The 25,653-nt window shown below is 41.7% G+C and overlaps 1 protein-coding gene and 1 long non-coding RNA gene across 2 annotated transcripts; both read left to right on the top strand.

The window, feature by feature from the left end:
* The first annotated feature begins 4,571 nt into the window (after window positions 1-4,571).
* Window positions 4,572-21,554, top strand: IER3IP1 (immediate early response 3 interacting protein 1). The gene is made up of 3 exons (XM_045457680.1): window positions 4,572-4,781; window positions 19,102-19,203; window positions 20,384-21,554. The coding sequence occupies exons 1-3, from the start codon at window positions 4,691-4,693 to the stop codon at window positions 20,437-20,439; spliced, it is 249 nt and encodes an 82-aa protein (XP_045313636.1). The 5' UTR covers window positions 4,572-4,690; the 3' UTR covers window positions 20,440-21,554.
* Window positions 4,808-7,678, top strand: LOC123587707. The gene is made up of 2 exons (XR_006707468.1): window positions 4,808-5,839; window positions 6,456-7,678. It is a non-coding gene; the product is annotated as an uncharacterized LOC123587707 (long non-coding RNA).
* Window positions 21,555-25,653: the final 4,099 nt, after the last annotated feature.

Genomic DNA, 25,653 nt, shown 5'->3' with positions numbered 1-25,653 from the left:
AACACAGGAATAGGAACGCTGAGATTTAAAAATAGGAATGGAAAGAGAGCAGCCAGCACATTTATGGTAGACTTATTCTAAGATCTGACTTGCAAACTTTTTTTCTTTACCACATACCTGGTATTTTTCACTGAGTGAGTGAAAAGTTGCAGTCAGTTTAAATCAGTTTAAATAGCAACTATTTTCTTCAATCAGCAAGTGTTTTCATTTTGTTATAGATGATTCGAGTATTGTGCATAGTATTTAAGTCAGCCAGGACCGTGGGGATACAATCAGCAAAATCCAGAATGTGGGAAGTCTTACAGAACAAATGACCCAGTTCTCTCAACAAATAAATTACTTTCCTTACTTAACTTTGAAAGAAGTACATGGACGGCTCTGGGGAGAATAAATGGTAGAGGAGCAAAAACCATGGAGCTATTGTTTAAATCTATGCCCGAGTGGATGGTGGCTTGCACCAAGGTTTTAGTGGTAAGAAGATGAGAAATAGTCAGATTTGGATATATATCGAAGTTAAAGTCAAAAGAGTTTGCTGACAGATTGTATACAGGGTATGAGACAAAGGGAGAGAGTGAAAGACAATCCAAGGATTTTTCCGTGAACCACTGGAAGGATGGAACTGCCATGGATGACTGCAAGAGAAGTGAGTTTTGGAGGGAAATCAGGAGTTCAGCTTCGGGCAAGGTAAGTTTGAGATGTCCATTAGATGCCCAAGTGGTAGTCAGTTGGAAATACCAGCTAAGAGTCCATGGGTGAGTTCTGGGTAGGAGATATACATTTGGGAGTCTTCACTTGATTTCGGCTCAGGTCATGATCCCAACGTCGTGGGATCCAGTCCCACCTAGGGCTCTGTGCTGAGTATGGAGCCTGCTTAAGATTCTCTCTCCCTCTCCCTCTGCCTCTCCCCCTTCCCTCCCCCGCTTGTGCGTGTGCTTTCTGCCAAAATAAATAAATAAACTAAAAAAAAAAAAAGAAGATTCTCTCTCTCCCTCTGCCCCTCCCCCCAAAAAATAAAAAAAATAAAAAATTGGGAGTCTTCAGGGTATACAAATGTCAAGCTGTTAGAATAAATTAGATCACCAAGGAAGTGACCATGAGTAGAGATCTGTTCCTTCAAAAATACCGTGGACAAACAACCCCAATATTTAGTGACTTAAAACAGCAATCGTCTATTCTCATGGATCTGTACTTGGATACGGATTTGCTTATCTAGGCTAGACTTGAGTAGGGTGAATTGTTTCTGTTCTAAGTGTCTCTCATCCTTCTCCTGGAACCAGTGGCCCAGCTCTGGCATGCTTTTTTTGTTTTTTGTTTTTTGGGGTTTTTTTGTGGCAACGTCAGAGGCACAAGAAAGAAACACATAAGGCCTTTAGGTTCAGAGCTGGCACAGCATTGCTTCCTCTTTATTCTACCAGCCAAAGCAAGTCATGTAGCTGAACCCAAAGTCAAGGATCAGGAAAATTATAAGGCAAAGGCATCGATAATAACACCGCAGGGCACAAATTTGAGTTCAACAATGCAATTTCTCCTAAGTCCAAGGACTGAGTCCATCCTGGAGCATTTAACTTTAAAAGGTAAATTTGAATACTACATCTACCCTGCCCCTCACATCTAATCCGGGGCCAAACATAACGATTACCCTAGACATCGTCTTTTTTTTTTTTTTTTTTTTTTAATTTTTTTTTTCAACATTTATATTTATTTTTGGGACAGAGAGAGACAGAGCATGAACAGGGGAGGGGCAGAGAGAGAGGGAGACACAGAATCGGAAACAGGCTCCAGGCTCTGAGCCATCAGCCCAGAGCCCGACGCGGGGCTCGAACTCCCGGACCGCGAGATCGTGACCTGGCTGAAGTCGGACGCTTAACCGACTGCGCCACCCAGGCGCCCCATCACGCTCTGATTTTAAATAGGCCTGACCCAGTTGGGTTTTGCTTGTTTGTTTGTTTGTTTTTTCAAGCTACTAAGTTGCAGAATATGCATTTTACCCATTTCTTTGTTTGGAGGCAGATTTTTTTTCTAAGCTGAGACAACTGTTTGATAAATAAATTTTAAAAATTCCAGGCCTTTAAATTTTGTCGGAAGTAGGAACATCAGAGGAACAATTCTTTCAAAAAATATCATCTGCCATTATCAGCTTGGTCTACAAGCCTGGATTTTTGAAAAATAGTGGATCAGATAATGTGGTACTAGCACTTGTACATTATCTTATATTGTAAGCTGCTTTTGCTAGATCTGGAGATTTTGGGGGCTGAAGGAGCCTTAGAGAGCATAATCACCTAATTTTATAGATGAAGTAACAGAGGCCCAGAGAGGTTAACCTGATTCTTTTGAAAATAAAAGAAGTGGATCACGTGAGTTGTGACCCAGGGGCGGGTGACACAAAGAGGTAACTGTGAGAGGTTTACCCCGCCTCCTCTGCATCTATCCCCCAAATCTCCAGGCATCCCCCACGACCCTCCTCCTCATTAAGTATACAATCTAGTAAAATCTATGATTCACTGCAGAAGCAAAGCTTCCAGGCAAGTCCCCCTGGATGCCATCTCCCCTCTCCCAGCCCAGGGTAGAAATCCTGGATTGGTCACTGTCCACTTACAGGAACAACCTTCACCAGTTGTTGACCTGGTCACTAGTTGTTGACCTATCACCAGTGTCAAGTTTTGTGGGCCTTCAGAAACTGGAGGATTTGTTGGTATCCTGTGGTTTCTTTTATTTCCTTTATCCTCCTGTGTCTCTCCCTACCTGATTTGCATTTAGGGCCGATTTTGGAGATGGTGTTTATGTGTGTCTGTGGGAAATGATACATTTCTTCTTCCCTATAGATACTAACTAGCTGGCCTATTTAAGCTTAATTTCTTCTTGGCAGATTAACTAATTATTCTTTTTTTTTTTTTTTTTTCTTTTGACTAGTGTCTCTTCCAGCAGCAGCACATGGGCCTCCAAAGTCCTTTCTGGGACTAATGTGCTGCTTTTCTATTTTCTATTTTAGGGGACCCTGAGAAGTTCAGGAGGTGATTAATTTGCATACTTGTCCTCAATATCTAAAATTCAACTTGATCAGACTCAGCCTCTTACTGCTGCTGTCAAAGACAAAGCTAGACACCAGTTACAATGGTAAAGATAGATTTTAATCAGTAATATACTGAGACTACTGAGAGGGATAGGAAAGAGAGTCGAATGTGAACTGAACTCAATTTTAATTTGTACAGAGGAGACAGGGCATTTTATTTTTTTTTTTAATTTTTTTTTAATGTTTATTTATTTTTGAGACAGAGAGAGACAAAGCATGAATGGCGGAGGGTCAGAGAGAGAGGGAGACACAGAATCTGAAGCAGGCTCCAGGCTCTGAGCTGTCAGCACAGAGCCCGAAGCGGGGCTCGAACTCACGGACCGTGAGATCATGACCTGAGCCAAAATCAGACGCTTAACCGACTGAGCCACCCAGGCGCCCCAAGACAGGGCATTTTAAAGGGAGAATGAGAGAGAAGAAAAGGAGGTGAACAGGGGCTCTGTAAAGTCAAAAGATGGGAAAAATGACAGAGGGGTGGTCAGTATAAATGTTGACTGGCCAGTTGGGACTGTTAGCTGGCAATTATCAAAGTTAGGATTCTACCCTCCCACAGACACTGGGAAACAAGAGGCCCTATTCTCTCTGAAGATTATATTTTAAAGGAATGGCTTTCAGGTCAGAAAGACACTCCTGAATTACAGGAAATACATATACATCTCAAAGGCACAGAGGAAGGAGTCACAATGTAGGCCTTTTTAAGTAAAATGTTGCAAGAAAGGATGGTCAGGGGCCTATTTTCAGGTTGGCTAGAACAAACAGTAAATACTTTTGGCATCCTTGAGCTTTCTTTAAGGGGGGCTGGGGGTCATCCTAAGGATGTGGCCTTCAGCTATTAGGAACTATGCTACCGTTTAAGGGAGGGGCAGGAAAGTGGATGAAATCATTTGTGTTGAGAGTCTAGTTTCCATAGGCTGAGGTTGAGGCCTAGTGGAGAAGAGGGCTCAATAGAGGCCTGGCTAGTTTGATCAAAGATAGACTGTTTCTCACTGAGTAATTTTAGTACATGTCATTTTCACTTTAAATTTTTAACAAATGTATTTGCCAAAGCCTCTGTTTCTTCATCTGTAAAATAGGAATATTAACATCCCATACAGCCCTGGGGAGTGTCAAGTACAGTGTATTTCAAAAGAAATACAATGCAAGCCTCACATGTCATTAACAATGTGCTCATAGCCACATTAAAAAAAAAAAAAAGAGCAGAAGTTAATGTTAACAATTCACTTTATCTACCTAATATATTTAAAATATTTCAACAGGCAATCAACATTTAAAAATTAACGAAAGATTTGACGTTCTTGTTTTCGTCCTAAGCCTTTGAAATCCCGTGTGTACAGTCTTTCCCACTTTACAGCACCCCAACCGCCGCCAGCCACATTTCCAGCTTTGAGCAGCCACGCGTGGCTGACCACGGCACTGGACCTCCCAGGTCTAGACAGCGGAGGCGACCCGCCTGGCTGACGTGAGCGTGGGGCGGGTCCTAGCCGGATGGGGGCGGAGCTTCTGGGAGAGCGCGTTTGGGGCCTGCCCGGCTCCCGTAGGAGAGCGCTGGTCGTGGCGGCGCCACGTCCCCTGCGGCGGCGGGAGAAAGAACGGTCGGGCCTCGGGCGGCTCCGGGAGGCTATGGCCTTTACGTTATACTCGCTGCTGCAGGCGGCCCTGCTCTGCGTCAATGCCATCGCCGTGCTGCACGAAGAGCGCTTCCTCAAGAACAGTGAGTGAGGCCGCGGGGCCGGCTGGGGGGCGGGGGGGGGGGGAGGCGGCGGCGGAGCCCCGGGGGAGCGGTGCCCGGTCGGGCCGCGGGAGGGGACAGCTTGGGCCGGGACCGACGGGAGGCCGAGGGCTCTACTCTTAGGGCCCTTCCTTGACGGGAGGAAGCCGAGCCACTTCCGTCTCACCGAGTTTGAGCTCAACAACGGGGTGAAGATTGTTTAACAGGTGCGCCCTGTGTGCCGGACCCCCGGGGTCGGGATGGGGAGGGATACAGAAGACCCAGGGGCGCCCCTGCCCCGGCGGTTTGTTTAGGTTAGTAATTTAATGCACTCGTCTGTGACTGTTTTTAATGGTCAGAAACCTGGGATCTGAGTTTTTAGGTACAGAGGGAGGGGCGTGGCTCATTTTGGAGGTTGGGTAATTAGAAGAATGAACTGATGGAGGGCCGTAGGGTTCCTGGTCTTTGCGGATAGGAGGAAAGGGACAGTGTTCGGATTATCAGGACATCCAGCTACCCACGTTCCTAGAAAAGTTTATGCAGCACAGCTTATTGGATGCCTACAATGTGCCAGGCTAGAATCTAAGAATAGCAAGATGAAGACACAATTATGTCCGCTGGTAACTCACAATACAGCGATTTGCGTGCCATCCCGGGCAGGCCACTTTTTGCTGTATGAGGCAAAATTAAGACAGGATAGTCTGTGATGTGACGTCATTTATCTGCACAGGTATGCCAGATACACAAAGGATACCATCATTTGTCTGCAAGCGTACCAGACATATCTGTGTGAATCACTGAAACTCAGACCCATGAGCAAGATTGGTTCATTTATTCCTTCAGATTTGTTGAGCACAAACTGTGTGCTGGGCCCATGTAATTAGGAGGTGGGGTTACAGCAGTCCCCCTGCCCTTCTAATGGAAGTTCATTTAAATTAAAAAATGAACAAGGAATAATGACACATATGCAGAATATGGTGAAAGAGAAGTGCAGGGAAACGCTGACGTGTGAATCTTTGAAAGCTTCGTGGATGAAGCGGGTCTAACCCAAAATCTGATAAGTGAGTAAACGTTAATTCGGTGAAGGCTAAAGGTTGGGAGAAGTTGGGAGGGTGAGGAGTAACACTGAGTGTGAAAACTGGGGCAGGTGAAAACAAGGTCTTAAACAGAGTAGTGACATGACCAGATTCGTGTTATTTGCAAGATCCTTCTCACTGCAGTGTGGAGAACAGTCTGAACAGGGTAGAATAGTGGATGTGGGAGGCACCATTCCAAACAGGGCAAATAGAAATGGTGGGTATCACATCAGTTGAGCGGGTGTAATAATAACTAACACTGAACACCACGTACCAGGATCTGTATCAAGTGCTTTGCTTAGATAATTAACTCGTGTAACCCTCACAACACCCTGTGAGATCGGTACTGTTTTCATCCCCACTTTACAGATGGGAAACCTGACGCGCAAAAGAGAGGAAGTAACTTTTCTATGATCACACAGCTAGAAAGTGGCAGAGCTAGGATTCATCTTAGGCATTCTGACTCAGAAGTCTGTCTCCTCACTAGTATACTATGCAGAAAAGTAGAAAAGATCTTACGGGGGCTGGATTTTTGTCCCCCAAGAGATACATTGAAGTCCTAACCCTTGGTACCTGTGAAGATGACATTATTTGGAAATAGGGTCTTTCAGGTGTAATCGAGAAGGTCACACTGGATGAGGATGGCCAATGAGGTGTCCATATATGGAGAGAGAGAGACACACAGGGGGAAGAAGGCCAAGTGACAACAGAGGCAGAGAGTGCAGGGATGTAGCTGGACACCGGAGAATGCCAGGAATTGCCGGTAACTACCAGAAGCTGCGAGAAGCATAGATGAGAACGTTCCTCAGAGGCCCCAAAAGGAACCAACTCTGCTGACGCCTTGATTTTGGACTTCCGGTCCCCAGAACTGTGAGAAAATAAATTTCTGTCGTGTTAAGCCATCCAGTTTGCGGCACTTTGTTATGGTAGTCCTGGAGACTAATACCGATCAGGAGATATTTCGAAAGTGGAAAAAGCAGGATTTACTGTTTGGATGTTGGGAATGAGGGAGGGAAGAAAAAGAGTCAAAGATCTCCTGGTTTTCTGGCTTAAGCACCTGAGTGAAACATAGTACCTTTACCAAGGTGTAGAGAGTACTGGAAGAAAAATGAGGGCAGCAGTGGTGGGTAAGAAGGTGAAAAGATAGTGAAATAAGTTTTGGACATGGTGAGTTTGAGATTTCTGTGAGATAGGCAAGTGCAGATGTGGAATAGTCTGTTGGGAGTTAAGTCTATAGAACAGAACCAAGAGTCACAGGAGAGATTGCATTTGAATTTATCGAGCACAGGTGATGAATGAAGCCACCACGTAAAGAGAGAAAATTTCTCAGGGAAAGAATAGATGACAAAGAGAATTGGTGACCAGGACAGTCCCAGAATCTCTTTGAGTATTTAATGTTTACGTAGAGATGGGAGAACTGACAGGAGAAGTTGCTGAGTGAGCAAAACAAGAGAAGAGGGAACACGTAGCAGTGGGTTTCACAGAAGCCAAGGAGTGTTCAGAAGGAGAGGTAGTACGCCAGTGGAACGTTCTGAGGAATAAGATAAGGATGGAAAAGTGTCCTAAGCATTCAGAGTAATAGCAGTCATTGGTGATTCTACACAGGTGGCTGTAACTGTGGATAAAATCCAAATTGGAATGTGTTGAGAAGTGAGTGGAAAGTGATAAAATGGAGATCACCATAGCAAATACGATAATAATGAAAAAGACGGAGATCTGCGAGAATTACCAAAATGTGACACCTCTAGAGACACAAAGTGAGCTGTTGGAAAGATGGCACCATTAGACTTGCTTGACACAGGATTGCCACAAACCTCTAATTTGAATTTGTAAAAAAAACACAGTGTCGGGGAAGTGAAATAAAGGCAAGCAATGAAGCAAGGTGTGCCTGTCTAACGTTGCGTAAGTTGAAAGTGTACAAGGATCATTGGCTACACGGATATACTGCGGGACGCTTATTACCGCAGTTAGTGTTCTTCACCTCACATAATTGTAATTTTGTTGTTGTGGTTGTGGGGGCAAGAACATTTAAAATTTTCTCTCAAGGCAACTCTCAGGTATACAGTACAGTATCGTTAACCATGGTCACCATGCGGTACGTTAGATCCCTGGAACTCACTCATCTTATCACTGAGTTCGTACCTTTGGACCAGGAACTTCCCATTTGCCTCACTGCTCAACCCCTGGCAGCCACCATATTACTCTGTTTCTGTGAATTTGATGTTTGTAGATCCCACATGTAAGTGAGATGATACAATATTTGTCTTTGACTTAATTTCACTTGCTGTAATACTGTCAGGATATACTCACGTTGTCACAAATGACAGCTTTCTCTTTTTTGTGGCTGAATAATACTCCATTTTATATATACACCACATTTCCTTTTTCTGCTCGTCTGTCAGTGGGCACTTAGGTTGTTTCTTGGCTATTGTGAATAATGCAGTGAACATGGGCGTGCAGATATCTCAAGATAGTGATTTCATCTCTTGGATACATTCTCAGAAGTGAGATTGCTGGATCGTGTAGTAGTTCTGTTTTTAATTTTTTTGAGGAACCTCTACACTATTCTTCATCGTGACTGTACCCATTTACATTTCCCTCAACCAAGCACAAGGGTTCCCTTTTTCCACATCCTTGCCAGCATTTATTATCTCTTGTCTCTCCCCCCTCCCTCTGCATCTACAGTTTGGGTGTTTTTTGTTTGTTTTTGTTTTTTATTTTGAGAGAGCGAGCACGTGAGCGCGAGCAGGGGAGGGGCAGAGAGAGGGAGAGACAGAATCCCAAGCAGGCTCTGCGTGGTTAGCGCAGAGCCTGATGGGGGGCCCGAACCCACGAACCATGAAATCATGACCTGAGCTGAGATCCAGAGTCAGACACTTAACCATCTGAGCTCCCCAAGTGTCTCTATCTCTTGTTTTTTGTTTTTTGGGGTTTTTTTTTTTTGATAATGGCCATTCTAACAGGTATGAAATGATTTCTCATTATGGTTTTGATTTGTATTTCTCTGATGATAAGTGATATTGAGCACCTTTTCATATACTTGTTGGCCATTTTGGTGTCTTTAAAAAAATGTCTATTCAAATCTTCTATCCATTTTTTAAAAATTTTATTTTGCAAGAGAGCTTGGGATTCTCTCTCTCTCCCTCTTTTTCTGCCCCTCCCCTGCTCTTTCTCTATTCCTCTCTCTCTCTCTCTGTCTCACTTTCTCTCAAAATAAATAAACTTTTAAAAAGATGAATATATTAATACTTAGTATTAATACTTAATATTATTGATGTACAGATTTAATGCAATGTCTATCAAAATTCCAGTTGGCTTTTTACAGAAACTGACACGTTGCTTCTAAAGGAAATGGACCCAGTATTGCCAAAATGATCTTGAAAGAGAATACAATGCCCAGACCTTACTCCAGACCTGCATTAATATTTTCCAGAAGTGAAGTTCACCAGTATCTTTTCCAAAATTTCTGCAGGTGACTTAGCTTTTTGCCCCTAAATGAAAATCACTGCTACAAAACCGTTGGAATGCCCCGGAAATGTTAATACTTTGCCTCCTAGAACTTTGTCTTCATTTCCTCTTCTCTCCAGAAATAGCACAGATATTTTATCTGAACATGTGTTTTGAATATGGTCCCAGAGCTAAGGAAAAACCTACGTTGTCATACCTTAAGTGGATAAGCTGTTTTAAAACATTTAAGGGACGCCTGGCTGGCTAAGTCAGTAGAGCATACAGCTCTTGATCTCAGGGTCGTGAGTTCAAGCCCCACATTGGGCATGGAGCCTACTTAAAAATAACAACAACAACACCTTTATTTAGGGGTGCCTGGCTGGCTCAGTCGGAGGACGGTAGGACTTGGTTGTGAGTTTGACCCTTGTGTGATTACTACTACAAAAAATAATAATAATAATAATAAAAAACAAAATATCTAGCTGAACTATGGAAAGAGCCCAAATGTCCATCAGCTAGTGAATGGATAAAGAAGATGTGATATATATGCACAATGGAATATTACTTGGCCATCAAAAAGAATGAAATCTTGTCATTTGCAATGATGTGGATGGACTTAGAGTATATTGTGCTAAACAAAATAAGTCAGAGAAAGACAAATACCATATGATTTCACTCAGATGTGGAAGTTAAGAAACAAAACAGAGAAACATGGGAAAGAGGAAGAAACAAACCATAAGAGACTCTGAATGATAGAGAACAAACTAAGGGTTGATGGAGGGAGGTGGCTGGGAGATGGGTTAAATGGGTGATGGGTATAAGGGGGGCACTTCTGATGAGCACTGGGTATTGTCTGTAAGTGATGAAGCACTTGAATACTCCTGAAACCAATACTGTACTGTATGTTAACTAACTGGAATTTGAATAAAAATTTGACAAGATTTAAAAAGTTAAATAATAAAAAAAAAAAACCTATGTTTTAAAATAGAATTTTAAAATATTTTAAGTATTTGTTAAATATTGTTTATGTAAGCTCTTAACTCTTGCCTAGATTTTTATAGTAACCTCCTCAGTGGTCCCCTCCCTCCAATTTTGTTTCTCTTTGTTCTACCCTCCATGAGAAGCTGAACGTGTTCCTCAGTGGTTTGAAATTCTTGAATTTTCTAACATCCATAGCCTTTAATATAAAAGTCAGACTTCCTCGTGTGACTTATAAACTCACATCACATTATGATGTGTCCCTTCCTCCCTTTCCTTCCCTTCTTTGACCCTTCTGCAGTATTTACCCTATGTGCCATTCTTACCATGGTTCTCTCTCTTCTCTACTCATACTTCTCTGCCTTCAGTGACTTTGACTTAGGTCAGAATGACCTTTAAGGCATATCTTTGCCATTTGCCTCTCCCAGAAACCATCACTGACCTATTCCGTGGGCCGTAGCACCACTGTAGTTTCATTCCGTCTTTTCCAGTGGGCTGATGACAGGGATTCTCTCATTTTTACAATTCCATCAGTCAGTGAGTATTTTCTAAGTAACTGAATAATGTTACCATTATCGTATTCTTGCAATTCCTGATTTGAGAGCTGTATGTTTATTCAAATAGTTGAACCAGTATTTTGATTGCAGTGCAGAGAATGTGTTGTATCCTCTAGTGTTTCACAATGACACAAATTCCCTTTTTGTGCAAGGAAAAAAAAAAAAAAGACATAGTGAATTTTAATACCTGTCCAAATTATTCTTACTAGTTTTTGCTTATGGTGCCCAGTATGTATCCCTTTGACGAGGATCATGTCCAGTAGTAGTTACGAGTGCTACAAAAGAAGCATTTCGTACATGAAACATTATGAGTCCACTCTGGCTGCCATAACAGAATATCATAGCCTGGGTGGCTTAAACAACAGAAATTTATTTTCGCACAGTTCTAGAGGCTGGAAGTCTGAGGTAAGGGTGCCAACATGGTTGAGTTCTGGTGGGGGTATTCTGGCTTGCAGATGGCCGCCTTCTCACTGTGTCCTCACATGGCTAGGTGGAAGTGAGGAGGGGAATCGAGATCTCTTTCTTCCTCTTTTTTGTTAGGCCACAGTCCTATCAAATTAGTGCCTTGCCCTTATGACCTACGTAACCATACTTAGCTCCTTAAGACCCCATCTCCATGTAAGCTTCAACACAGGAATGTGGGGAGAACACAATTCAGTCCATCGCAAGTAATTAAAATATTATTACAAGGTATTTTGGTTCAGGGTTTAAGTGACTGTTCCAAAGCCAATGTAATATTAGAGTTTAGAGTAGTGAGATCTGTAACTATATGTCTGTAAATAGATACTCCTGAAAAGCATTTGTTGAATTTCATCACAGATTAAGCAGAAATTATTACATTGGGCTGAGAATTACGTGGACCCACGAGAGATTAGTCCAAGTGTACCAGATCGTTTACTTCAATATTGATCTTGTTGATCAAAGTAATTTTTTCTTTTTTTTAATATTTGTTTAGAGAGAGAGCGCTAGAGTTCTCTCTCTCTCTCTCTCTCTCCCTCTCCCTCTCTCTCTCTCTCTCTCTCTCTCTCTCTCTCTCTCTCTCTCGAATGCGCGGGGGAGGGGCAGAGAGAGAGAGGGAGTGAGAGAATCCCAACAGGCTCTGCGCTGTCAGCACAGAGCCTGATGCAGGGCTTGATCCCATCAACCATGAGATCATGACCTGAGCCGAAATCGAGTTGTATGCTCAACCCCGTGAGCCACCCAGGTGCCCCTTAATCAAGGTAATTTTTTAAAAGGTATGTTAGCAGAGTTCTTTGTGTAGTTTATTAGGTACTTTCACATCTGTGATGGCATTTGATTCACATACAAACTTGGTGACATTGACAAAGTGAAGCACACTCATCTCTTTTGCAGATATGGAAACTGATCTTAGAGAGGCTGAGATTTGCCCAGGGTCAGCCAGCCCTCAGAACAGTAGCTAATGCTTTTTCTTCAGAATGTATTTAGCTGAAGGTTTTTGGCTCAATCTGGATGGATTGCTATTTTGTGTATGACTTTTTGAAGTCTGGGCAGCAGAAGAACATGTTTGGTGTTTGCTAATAACTAACTTTTATATTTAATTCTATTCCTAAAATTATGGCAGCTGGCCAGTGCTGGCAGGTCTTATCATTTATTCTTTTCTAGGCCCTCTAGCTATGGAAGTGTCAAGAGAGCTGCAGAATTAAATCTTTCTCCTTAAAAAAAAAAAGGACAAAACTCTTTAAAGCTTTTGGCCAGTTTCCTTAGGAAAACAACCGAGACTCCCTAAGTAACAGTTGGAGGGAAAGCTATTTGTTAGAGTAAAAGAATAATCCATGGCACCTGGTCTTTTACTTGTCACTCTTGTGTTTGTCTATTGAATATCTAGACAGATGATTGACTCTCTACCCAAAATTTAGTTTTCATTCTAGGGACTTGAGAATAGAGACTAGGCTAAAGCTAACTGATAACTTACTGTTTATTTTGGAGACAGAGAGAGACATACTGTGAGCAGGGGACAGGCAGACAGAGAGGGAGACACAGAATCTGAAACAGTCTCCAGCCTCTGAGCTGTCAGCACAGAGCCCAACACGGGGCTCAAACCCACAAACAGCAAGATCATGACCTGAGCCAAAGTCATATGCTTAACCAAATGAGCCTCCCAGGTGCCCCAGAAATTATGTTTTCTGATAAAAACTGGGTGTGTAGAAACAAGTCCTTTTTACCTAGATCTAAGAGATTGTGGCTGTGGGTGGAAAGGATTGATTTTAGTAATGATAACTTCCGAAAAGCAAGTGAAGGAAATGAAACCAACAATTCCATTTAAAGCTGGTTTGGTTTGACTTGATTTGATTTTTTTTTATATATATATAATTTATTGTCAAGTTGGCTGACATACAGTGTATATATACAGTGTGGTCTTGGTTTTGGGAGTAGATTCCCGTGATTCATCATTAAAGCTTGTTTTAAAATGTAATTTTAAATATTCAGAGTGATTCCTGAATGAAACCTCTCTACTTGTAGACTGTCTCTACCCTCAGGGGGTTCATGCTCTGCAGAGGAACTTCTAATTGCAGAGGGGATTCTCCAGTGGATGAACATCTTTACAGGCTTTCTTTTGAAATTTCACTTTTCTTTATCAGTGTAATGTATAGTGTGTGTGTGGTGTTTAAAGTCAAAAAGCTCTTCTGTTTGTAAAGAAAGACAGAAGCCTCCTGCCCCATCTCTTCAACCTGAGCTTCATTTCTTTTTTTTTTAAATTTTTTTTTTCAACGTTTATTTATTTTTTGGGGGGGACAGAGAGAGACAGAGCATGAACGGGGGAGGGGCAGAGAGAGAGGGAGACACAGAATCGGAAACAGACTCCAGGCTCTGAGCCATCAGCCCAGAGCCTGACGCGGGGCTCGAACTCACGGACCGCGAGATCGTGACCTGGCTGAAGTCGGACGCTTAACCGACTGCGCCACCCAGGCGCCCCATGAGCTTCATTTCTTAAAAGCAATTATTTTCAACTCTTCCAAGTTTCGAATCCCTGACTTACTGCTGTGGAAGGGTTTTTAGTATAATTATACCATCATCAGCACATTTGTTCTTGTGTGAGCACAAGTACACACACATTTCCCCTACCCCATCTCTCCCATTTTCAGCCAATTATTGGTGATATCTGTATTCCATATTTAACATTACTATCACTGAATATTGCTCACAGCTGAGCAATAAAAAAAACCGTGCTGTCATTCTTCTAGCTTTTTTTTGGTGGTTTGGTTATAGGATTCTAGATGGGAACTAATTTTTCTTCAGAGCTTTTTTTGAAGACATTGTTTCACTTAATTTTCTAATTTCCAGTATTGATGTTAAGAAGTCTGATGCCATTCTGTTTCCTGATTCTTTGTGCAACCTGACTGGTCTCTCTGAAAGGCTTTAGGGTGTTCTTATCTTCAGAGGTCTGAGAATGTACAATAATGTGTGCCTCCCCCTGCCCCCCCATTAAGCTCTTCTCTGATTGGGCCCTTTAGGCCTAAAGGCTCATGTCCTTCAGTTCTGTAATATTATCTCTTAATATTTCTTTGATAATTTCTTCCTGTTTTTCCTTCTCTCTGGAACTCCACAGTTATTTTGACAGGTATATACCCTTTGTTAGCCTTGTCGAATGGGTTTTCTCAACTTAATCTGTCAACCTCTTGAACTTGTTATGCTAACATAGCAAGAACAAGAGCTCCATCTTGATTCCTTAATGTTCTTTTTTATGGCATCCTGTTCTTGTTCCATAGGTCCAATAGCTTTACTCTCTATAGATGTTCATTTTAAAAAATGTGTTGTGGGGTGCCTGGCTGGCTTAGAGCATGCGACTCTTGATCTTGAGGTCGTGAGTTTGAGCCCCATGTTGGGCATAGAGATTACTTAAAAAAATGAAATAAAAAATTAAACCAGTCACTGTAAATACATGAATAGTAAAAATGTTTTCTTCTACTTCTTGCATTGTCTCTTCCTCCGAGTCTCTTTTTCTGTTTTTGTTCTCTTTCCATGTTATGGATTCTTTCTTTTTGACTTCATTTTTTTTTTTAATTTTTAAAAATGTTTTTGTTTATTTTTGAGACAGAGACAGAGCACATGCGGGGGAGGGGCAGAGAGCGAGGGACACACAGAATCCGAAGCAGGCTCCAGGCTCTGAGCTGTCAGCACAGAGCCCTACGTGGGGCTCGAACTCACAGATTGTGAGATCGTGACCTGAGCCGAAGTCGGACGCTTGACCGACTGAGCCCCCCAGGCGCCCCTTGACTTCATTTTTGAGTGTAAGGCTCAGAGGGGCTCATTGGAAGCCATGGGTGTGGTTGGGGCTTGTTTGCTGGTGGGCCTCACTGGTGCTTAAAGTTGTCTGTTTTGCTGAGGATTCCCCCCCACCCCCACCCCCAGATATCAGTATCTGAAGTCTTTCTTCCTGGGCCGGCGGCCAATTACCAGAGTAATTTTCTAACTTCTTGCCTGCAGAATGTCAGTGTTCCGTGATCAGACTTAGAGGTGCGCGGGGAAAATGGGCAAGAGCCTGACACTTCGGTGTGCAGATTTTCACTCCCTCCGCTCACACTGGATACCCCTCACTCTGGAGCTTCTTTGGTTCTCTGCTGAGAGTGAACCTCTTGCCTTTGATGGTGTGAGTGGCACGCCCTTCTGTCAGGTCAGTCCGGGGACGGAGATGGGAGGGCAGGGGGCAGCCCACTGCTCATTTGTAGACTTTCATTGAGTCCTCTTTTTCCTTCCTGTTGTCCACACCGACGCTTTGAGCTTCCTCTCACCTTCCCAGGGTCTCAGTCTCAGCACCGTTCACCTCAGTGTTTCATTGTGCACTTCCTGCAGGGTGCAGGTGTCTAGCTTTCTCTTAGAGTCAGTCACTCTTCTTCATTTATTTCTTATTGTTCAAATTTTGATTGACTTCTCTGGCCTGGAAACGTGTCTCTTGTTAGTCTGTATTGTCTGTTGTCATTTTTAGTAGGGTTTCACGGGTGAAAGCTAAGATAAAAGTGTGTATCCATTGATGAGGTTCAAGGTTCAGGACATGCTACCCCAAACTATGACACCTTGGCAGTATTGAGTATTTTCAGCTGAAGGAGCCTGAGAGAATGGCAGACGCAGGAAGGTCACCCTCCCCATCTGCTCCCGCCTTGCCCCCCTTTCCCAAAGCAGGAGCTTAGTCTCCCTTGCCGATCTCACCAGAATGCAAGACTATATAAACAAACCTTGTTACTTTCCCACCATTTATTACCCCCATTCTCAGCTCAAACTCCCCTTATCTTATCAGTTCTTCACAAATGTATTGTTTCTTTGTCTCAAAAGTTTCCTGCTCTGGTCACTTCTTTGAAGTGACTGAAGCCTTCTCTGAAGGCTCCCAGGTACATGTAAAAAGTTAATAGAGTTTGTATGCTTTTCTCCTGTTTATCTGTTTTTATCAGTTTAATTTTCGGAAGTAGCCAGGGACCCCAGGAGGGTCAGGGTCCACTTTTTCCTCCCTGACCCCATCGTGTTGAACCAGAACCACACTGCATTTTCGTCGTGCAGAACTGTCACAGAGACTTCTGTAAGTCCGTTATCCCAGCCATGTTGCTTTCCCATAGAAGTTTTCCTGTAGCAGTTATGCAGGTTGGACACTGACGCCGCTGCTGGTGGGACGTCATTCTGTGTGTCCTGTGTGTCTGCGGAGTCTGATACGGAATCGTGTTGCCACACTGTAAGTAGGTGAAGGCTGGTGCCACAGTTTGAACTTAAATTACAAAAAGAGGATTGCCATTCAATGGCGAATGCTGGCTGAGCTGCTGGAAGAGTGAGACAGTTATTTGGAGGAAAGACATTGTAGTAAAATTCGTAATACATTAAAAGCAAATGCTGGGAAAGCAGCATAAGTACATTTGCTTGTTGGAGAGAGTACATCTGGAGGTGGAAGGGTAACGTTGCCCAGGCAAGATGCAGGTATATTTTCTACAATTATTTTTAGCTTGGATAGATGTATACATTTAATATTGGAGGACCTGCCCCCCTCCCCTAAAGCTACAATGGATTGATTTGTTCATGTTATAACTTGCTGCGTCGTAAAAATTAAGAAATAGAGTTCTTTGGAAGTCTTCGTCTGTGGTCCTAGAATTTACCTAATTTCACCTTGTCCCAGATTAACCCAGATAATTCACTTCAATTCTACAAACATTCACTAAGTACTTGCAGTGGGGTGGGGGTGCAGGAGAGTGGGAAGGTGAAGAAAGTATAAATTTAGTCCCTGTCTTCCAGGGTTTTATACAGTCTAATGAGAGACACTAGAAAACAACTAACTAAGAAGGAGAACAAAGTCACTACAATCAGTCAGCTATTTGGGGAACAAAGAGAAAGAAGGTTGATTATGCTATGAGAGGAATGTAGGAAAGGCCCTGACACTGAAGGCAGTGACTCAGAAGCTGTCTTTAACATGTACCACAATTAGTGGGCATTGAGAGTGATGAGGAACACGTGGAGGGTGGTGGTGGGATATAGGGCAAGAATGTGAGTTTAAGGAGTTTGAACTTTATTCAGTAGGAAGTGGGAATCATCACATGATTGTGAGTTAGAAAGATCTGACCCTTTAAGGGAGAAAACTCACAGGGTTAAGACAGCTAGATTACAGAGGCATCTGGTGAAAGAGTCTTGCAAGAGATGGTGTAGGGTCGGACTGTGGTGGTGTCTGTACTGGGGGAGCCCAACAAAGAGTGACACCCCTGCCGACTGGGAAGGCCGTCAGCACAACACAAGCTAGGCCCTGAGGGGGGAGTGCTAGTCAGAACACATCAGCTCTGTTGTGAACTTGATTTTTAAATTACTTTTATCCCACAGCATATCTCAGTGTTGATGTGACACAAAAAAGCAGACAACCATTTTTTAACCTTTATTTCAACCAAATAAAAGTTGACTAAATGAGTTACAGTCTCGTTACCTGAGACTTGGTTCTTTCGTGTATAAAATAATGACCGTCTTCGAGACTAAGGGCCAACCTGTCAGGAATTAAGCCCTACAGTCATGGGAGATACAAAATAATTGAAGATGTGAGAAGTGGGCCTGAAATGCGGACAAGAGACAGCCTGGAGAAATGAGGACTTGTAGGTCTTCAGAAGAATGTATGACAATAAAGAAAGAACTAGCAGGTAAAGGGGAAAACATAATGTTTTATAAATCAGGAAAATGATGCAGAAGAAGGTAAAAGACTCATTTACAGAGAATAAGTGGGGTAGCAGGCTCGGTTCCTCAGCTCTGAATTGAGAAATGAGGAGAGTGATGGAGGGGAAAGTCACCTGCCCTTGCTGGTGGGATGGAGCACAGCTCTCAGAAAACCTAAGCAAGCGCCCTTAACATTTCCTCAAGTAATGTAGCCGGTATGTCTCAGCTGCAACATTTTCATACTGATACTGTGTTGGATCTTAGAAATTCTGATTTGAGCTAATTAATTATTGAGTTTGACAGTATGCCTTGCTTTTCAGTTTTGACCTGGAAAATGTTTTGTTTAAAAAAGGAGGAAAGGGGCGCCTGAGTGGCTCAGTCAGTTAGGCATCCGACTTTGGCCCAGGTCACGATCTCACGGTTCGTGGGTTCCGGCCCCACGTCGGACTCTGTGCTGACAGCTCAGAGCCTGGACCCTGCTTTGGAGTCTGTGTCTCCCTCTCTCTCTGCCCATCCCCTGCTCGTGTTCTCTCTCTCTCTCTCTCAAAAATAAAGAAATATTAAAAGAAAAGTTTTCAAAAGGAGGAAAAAACCAGTCAGCATGTCACAACAATCATATTCACTGAATTAAACACCGTGGAATAATTTAGACCTTATATATAAAGTACTATATAATATAGTACTTTATAAAATCAAACTGGAAATAAGATTGTTGCTGCTATCAAAAAGTAAAGAATAGGGGCGCCTGGGTGGCGCAGTCGGTTAAGCGTCCGACTTCAGCCAGGTCACGATCTCGCGGTCTGTGAGTTCGAGCCCCGCGTCAGGCTCTGGGCTGATGGCTCAGAGCCTGGAGCCTGTTTCCGATTCTGTGTCTCCCTCTCTCTCTGCCCCTCCCCCATTCATGCTCTGTCTCTCTCTGTCCCAAAAATAAATAAACGTTGAAAAAAAAAATTAAAAAAAAAAAAAAGTAAAGAATATACAATATTTAATCAGTACTGTATAACTTTGAAGTCAGATGCCTTTATATTTTATGTCTCTAACAATGACTCAAGCTAATTTTTCAGAAGATGACTAATGAGGAAGCAAGGTGAGTGCATAATAAATTTTAACACAGCTAATCATTTTTATATCATGCAGTTGGCTGGGGAACAGACCAGGGAATTGGTGGATTCGGAGAGGAGCCAGGAATTAAATCTCAGCTAATGAACCTTATTCGATCTGTAAGAACTGTGATGAGAGGTAAGAAGAAAAACTAGTGAAACACTCTTTAAAGTTTTAATTTTGCGGTGTTGGTTTAAGTAGCAAAGCTTCTGAGGGTGAACATCATCACATACTGTTTTTGTGGCAATTTTTATTCTCTTTAGCCTGGCTTTACTGTTCAGAAGCTACTGGTTTCTTTCTTAGTTTACCTCTCATTTCTGTCTAAACCACTTGAAGCAAATGGAATGCTCAGTGGTAGAATCTGTTCGCATGACCTGAAACCTGTTCTCAGACCTGAAAGCAGTGTTCTTGCCTTTTGGACATTCTGTTGCTTCAAGTAGTAAAGTCATCTAGAGTCCTACAAGGCTTTTGAGAGAAGAACAAAAGTCCTGTGTCTGCCATTCTATTGGAAATTATTTTATTGCAACTGAAGAAAAAAGGGTTCAAAACTTATTCAAAACAATTAAAACTAGGGCCTCTCTCTCTCCCTCTTTATTAGCTGTTTTGATCACAAGTTTGGATAGAATGGTAAATAAGTTCACTCTGAATTTAGTGGTGAAATGGGTTACCTGGCTGGCTCAGGAGCATGCCGCTCTTGATCTCAGGGTCGTGAGTTCGAGCCCCATGTGGGGTGTAGAGATTACTTAAATAAAAGTTAAGAAATTTAGTGGTGAAACTGGAGTCTTTGCTCTTTGTTTTTGTTGTTTGTTTGGGGGCGGGGAGGGGCAGAAGGAGAGGGAGAGAATCTCAAGCAGGCTTCATGCCCAGCCCTACCCAGCATGGAGCCCCACTCAGGGTGAGGCTTGATTTCACAACCCATGAGATTATGACCTTAGCTGAAATCAAGAGTTGGATGCTTAACTGGCTGAGCCACCCAGGCGCCTTGTGCTCTTCATTTGTAACATCAAGTGTCACAGCCATGTGGGTCTACTTCTGCCTGGGTCCACTGAGCTGCTGTGTTCCCAGCATTGCAACAGCACCATTCACACACGCTTCGTATTGATCTCGTTGCACCAGGTGACGCTTACCCCAGTCACACAAGCCCTCTTTATAATAAGTTTTGGATCTTATGATCCAGTGCACGTTCCTTTGTTACAAGTGTTTGCAACATGATTATGAATGACATTGGTAGAGATTTTCATCCTTCCTGGATGCTAGTAACTATTACTTTTTTTCTGCTATTTTCTTTATAGTAACAAACTTTTTTTTTTCTTTGCAGTGCCATTGATAATAATAAACTCAATTGCAATTGTATTACTCTTATTATTTGGGTGAAGAACAGTGGGGAAAATGGAGACTCAGAAGAAGAGATGCCAGCAGAAGTTATTACTTCGGTCATTATTGGAATATACATGTCTTCGCTGGTCGTCCTTGCACTTGACAAAAATGTAAACCTGACAATAAAACCAGAGTCCTATTTATCTGATTTTTTTACAAATGTTGCATTTATAATTTCATTATAAAAAAAATTAGGTCATCAGAGGCAGTAACAATCCAAGATTGGGATACATTTGATTGCTAACTATTAATAGAAGTTCATGCTATGGTAAAGATTGTTAAAAGGGTACAGGACTGTCACGTTTATAGAGATTTTTCTCTCTCACTTCTCAGGGATAAATTTTCAATGTTTCGAAGTTCCTCATGACGTGGCTATGATGTGAGACTGTTTATCTTCCTACATAAAATTTAAAGGATTTTTTAAAAGTGATTACTACAGATAAAATGATAAATAGGTAATTTGGATAATTTTACTTTGAACTCTTTATTTGTCTATGTATCATCTTGGCTGTGACAAATTCAAATTTATAGAACTATTGACCAATACTCTCTGATTTCAGGGAGAATTCTGATTTTGTGAGTCAGATAGTCACATGATAGTTGTGCTTTTAAGTTCTTTTCGTGCGTTTGTTATTTTATTAATTGGCCTGAATGATGAGAACAGACCACTCTCTACATATTTCCATTGGTAGAAAAATCTGTGTGAAAAAGTCTACGCCCTTTTTTCAATAATGACTTTTTAAAAATCTGCATAAATATTAGGCTGCAAGAGCAATCCTGAACGATCACAAGTAAACTATACTATAGAAGACTATTATGAAGTATTTACCTCTCCCCCAAATTATCACATTTCCATTTTTTGGAGTAGCAAATTAAGGGGTATAATTCTTTATTCTGTCTGTCAATAGTCATGCTAGATAAGTTTTTCGTTTTGTTTTTATGTCTTAGACCATCCCATATTTACTCATCCATTAATACAGTTTTATGCAGGAAGATTCAAACTATGTAAATGGTTTTTTTCTGGAAATTATCAGTTATGATAGTTTAAAGGAATAGAATGCCATCTTTGTTATAGGACAACATTTGTAAATAAAGTTAAATTTCCAAGTCAAGCATTTGTTTTTTGTACCTTTCCTGTCAGCGTTAACTGAATCCCGTTTCGTGTGTGACACTTGTTTTATACTTGCTTTGCTGTAAAATCGCTGAGCATAGGTTTAATGAAAGTAAACATCACACTTTTTTTCTTCAGTGAATTAACCGAATTGCTGATTGCATCAAAGAGACTCATGAGCAACTTTTATTCCATGACTTAAGTTACTTCTAGAACTTTGGAGCAGGTATTGAATGCCTGTTGGCCATGCCTGAATTAGACGATCTTTGGGTCGCAGGCTCACAGCTGAACTGAAGAGATGTACCTGGGATTCTTAGTTGATTATCTGGCTCATGTGAGTAACTAACATATAATATAACTTAGAGGCGGTGTTCTTTTGGCCTTACAAAGATCCGATGCAGGAGCCCGAGTTTAATCCACTGGACAGATCCAAAAGATGCAGTTGTTTGAGAGCACTCTGAGGCTGTACAGAATTTTTGAAGGAAAGAAGAAAGAGACCTTGACCTGATGCCATTTCTCATGTAAAACTTTACAGCACAACTTCACGCTCCTTTAGTGGCAGGGCACTGCCCGAGTTCACAGTCTGTTGGAGAGCAGTCACAGCAGGGCAGGATCAGAGTATTCTGTAGCAAAGTGGTTCTGAGGAAAGGGAAGCACTGAACATCAAAATATTTCATCCCTGGAGGCCACTTAATGCAATTCTAGCTTCAGTGCCCTTGAAGGCAGGTCTGTAAGCGTTCACAGGTTAGCCCCGATTTCCCCAGAGCAGCTGTGATTCAGTAACCATAGTATCTCATTTAGTTGACAATAACTTCAGTGTCTGCTTGCCTGCCTACATCCTCTCCCTTAGCCATTCTCAGTATTAGCAATTGGTGATTGTTTTAGACTCCACATATCCATGTTTATGGTCCTTATGTATTCCGTGTCTGTACACCTCTGACCTATCATGAAGGATCTTGGCTCAAGTATATACATGTTAACCAAATCCATACCCTAAACCTTAATTAAGTACAGTGGTTTTCAAATTTGTTAATGGTAGAACCAGATTGCAAAAGGGAGAACACAACTGTAATGTTCCATTATCTACAACAGATAAGAGCAGTCCATTTATTTCTAGTTGAAGCAGAGTTAGGGTCCCAGGCCCATTGTTTCACCTCCACCCTACTCTTGTCACCCTTCCTAAGGCACTTCCACAAAACTCTTAAGTTATCAAGACATTGGTAAAAAAGTTACCTTTAAAAAAGAGAATACAGAGTAGGCAATGTGATCTGCGGTCTATAGGTATATGCTGTCACGAGTGTATATGTACTTATGAAATGACTTGAAAGCAATATATATTTGAATAGTAAAAAGAGTGGGAAGCAGGATATTTCTAATATGCCAAGCAAAACCTTTCATCGCAAGACAAATTTCCTACAACCTCAGTTGTTTCCGGTTGCTTCATCTGCAAACTTGGTCAATAACTTTCAGAACAGAAATCTGCTCCAGGTGATGTATATATGTATACCTTTTCCAGATCACTAACCTTTGACTCTAGATATACCTCAGCCAAAGAGATATTCTCCTGAAGTAAATGTTTTTGGTGAAATAAATCACTTTGTGAGTGCCTCATGGTTTCAAAGTTATTACCAATAATAAAATTTTGATACTAAGCAAAATGGAATTATTTTTTGCCAACCTCTTCCTTGGCCCTTGATTGGTCATTAGATGCCAGTCATTGTGAAAACATTCTGTGCAAGAACCTGGGACACATAGTGGGCAGTGTCTAAGGGTATTGATCAAGGTGAGTTTTATAATCCTACTGTTTTTGTTTCAATTCTGTCACTGCCTTCTTCACTCCCCTATTGGGTTTTCACACCATCTTTTTCTTTTCCAAATTCAGTCCCTCACTTTTTTTTTGTCAGTAACTTTGAAAATGGTTTTTCATTACTGTAGTTGACATACAATGTTACTATTTTCAGGTGTACAACATAGTGATTTAACGGTTCTATATATTATGCAGTGCTCACCTCCATAGGTGTAGTTACCATCTGTTTAGATATCCCATCCCTTCTTTACTCCTCTTGACCTTTGGCAAGCAAAATTATTTCCTTTCTTTTAAGGAGGAAGCCATTAGTCCTGTTTATTTATTTATTTATTTTTTAATTTTTTTTTTCCACGTTTATTTATTTTTGGGACAGAGAGAGACAGAGCACGAACGGGGGAGGGGCAGAGAGAGAGGGAGACACAGAATCGGAAACAGGCTCCAGGCTCTGAGCCATCAGCCCAGAGCCTGACGCGGGGCTCGAACTCCCGGACCGCGAGATCGTGACCTGGCTGAAGTCGGACGCTTAACCGACTGCGCCACCCAGGCGTCCCCCATTAGTCCTGTTTAATTCCACATTCTCTTGAATGATACCATTATTTGTATTACTGAATTGCCCAAGCCTGAAACGTAGTAATTATCTTGATGCCTTCCTCTCCCTTCCCAATTTAATCTGTCAACAATTTCTATTTTACCTCATGAGATCTCTTGAATTAGTGTCTGTTTCCCCACATTTTAGTTTAAGCACCTCTTTTGTAGCCCTGTAGGAGCTTCTTACCTTGCATATGTTTTGGCCCCTCTCCCGTCTGTCCATACTGCAGGCAGAGTTAACATTTAGAAAAATGCAAGGTTTTTTTTTTTTTCCCCGCTGAGGTTAGATATATTTATCTGGAACATGTTTATTACATAATACAGTAAACAGACAATAATTTAGTTAACTAATCTTTAGGAAACAATTCCATAAGCTTATAGAAGGAAATACTAGGACATTTGGTTCAGATTATCATGTTATTTCATAATTCATTAGTAAGAAGATATTTTTTTCATAATTCAGAGTTTTAAAAAATTAATTTACAATACCAAAATAATGTTAGCCACAATATTTTGGTTTGCTAAAGACCAGGGTTAAATTTTTTTTTTTCAGGAATAGAATTTAGTGATTCATCTCTTATATATAACACCCAGTGCTCATCCCAACAAGTGCCCTCCTTAATGCCCCTCACCCATTTAGCCCATCCCTCCACCCAACACCTGCCAGCAATCCTCAGTTTGTTCTCTGGAGTCTTTTATGGTTTATCTCCCTCTGTTTTTATATTGTTTTTGCTTCCTTATGTCCGTCTCTTGTATCTTAAATTCCACATATGAGTGAAATCAAATTTGTCTTTCTCTAATTTCACTTAGCATAATACACTCTAGCTCCATCCATGTTGTTGCAGATGGCAAGATTTTCTTCTTTTTGGTCGTTGAGTAATATCCCACTGTCTATATATACACCACATCTTCTTTATCCATTCATCTGTCGATGGACATCTGGGCTTTTTCCATACTTTAGTTGTTGTCAAGAGTGCTGCTATAAACATTGGAGTGCATGTGCCCCTTCGACTCAGCACTCCTGTATTCTTTGGATAAATACCTAGTAGTGCGATTGCTGGGTCGTAGGGTAGTTCTATTTTTAATTTTTTGAGGAACCTCCATACTGTTTTCCAGAGTGGCTGCACCAGTTTGCATTCCCACCAACAGTGCAAAAGGGTTCCCCTTTCTCTGCATCCTCGTGAACATCTGTCGTCTGAGTTAACTTTAGCCATTCTGACCAGTGTGAGGGGGTATCTCACGGTGGTTTTGATTTGTATTTCCCTGATGATGAGTGATGTTGAGCCTTTTTCATGTGTCTGTTAGCCACCTGGATGTCTTCTTTGGAAAAGTGTCTATTCATGTCTTTTGTCCATTTCTTCACTGGATTATTTGGTTTTTGGGTGTTGAGTTTGATAAGTTCTTTATAGGTTTTGGATACTAACCCTTTATCTGATATGTCATTTGCAAATATCTTCTCCCATTCCATCAGTTGCCTTTTAGTTTTGCTGATTGCTTCCTTCACCGTGCAGAAGTTTCTATCTTGATGTGGTCCCAATAATTCATTTTTGCTTTTGTTTCCCTCACCTCCAAAGACGTGTGGAGTAAGAAGTTGCTGCAGCTGAGGTCAGAGAAGTTGTCTGTTTTCTCCTCGAGGATTTTGATGGTTTCCTGTGTTACAGTTAGGTCTTTCATCCATTTTGAGTTTATTTTTGGCTATGGGGTA

This window comes from Leopardus geoffroyi, chromosome D3, assembly GCF_018350155.1.
Source record: "Leopardus geoffroyi isolate Oge1 chromosome D3, O.geoffroyi_Oge1_pat1.0, whole genome shotgun sequence".
Taxonomy (NCBI): Eukaryota; Metazoa; Chordata; class Mammalia; order Carnivora; family Felidae; genus Leopardus; species Leopardus geoffroyi.
The sequence above is the reverse complement of the archived record's forward strand: the minus strand, read 5'-3'. Positions and strand labels throughout refer to the sequence as shown.

Coding starts and splice junctions, on each gene's coding strand:
- IER3IP1 (XM_045457680.1), top strand. CDS start 4,691: ATGGCCTTTACGTTATACTCGCTGCTGCAGGCGGCCCTGCTCTGCGTC. Junction 4,782..19,101: donor AGAGCGCTTCCTCAAGAACA/GTGAGTGAGGCC, acceptor TATATCATGCAG/TTGGCTGGGGAACAGACCAG. Junction 19,204..20,383: donor TGTAAGAACTGTGATGAGAG/GTAAGAAGAAAA, acceptor TTTTCTTTGCAG/TGCCATTGATAATAATAAAC.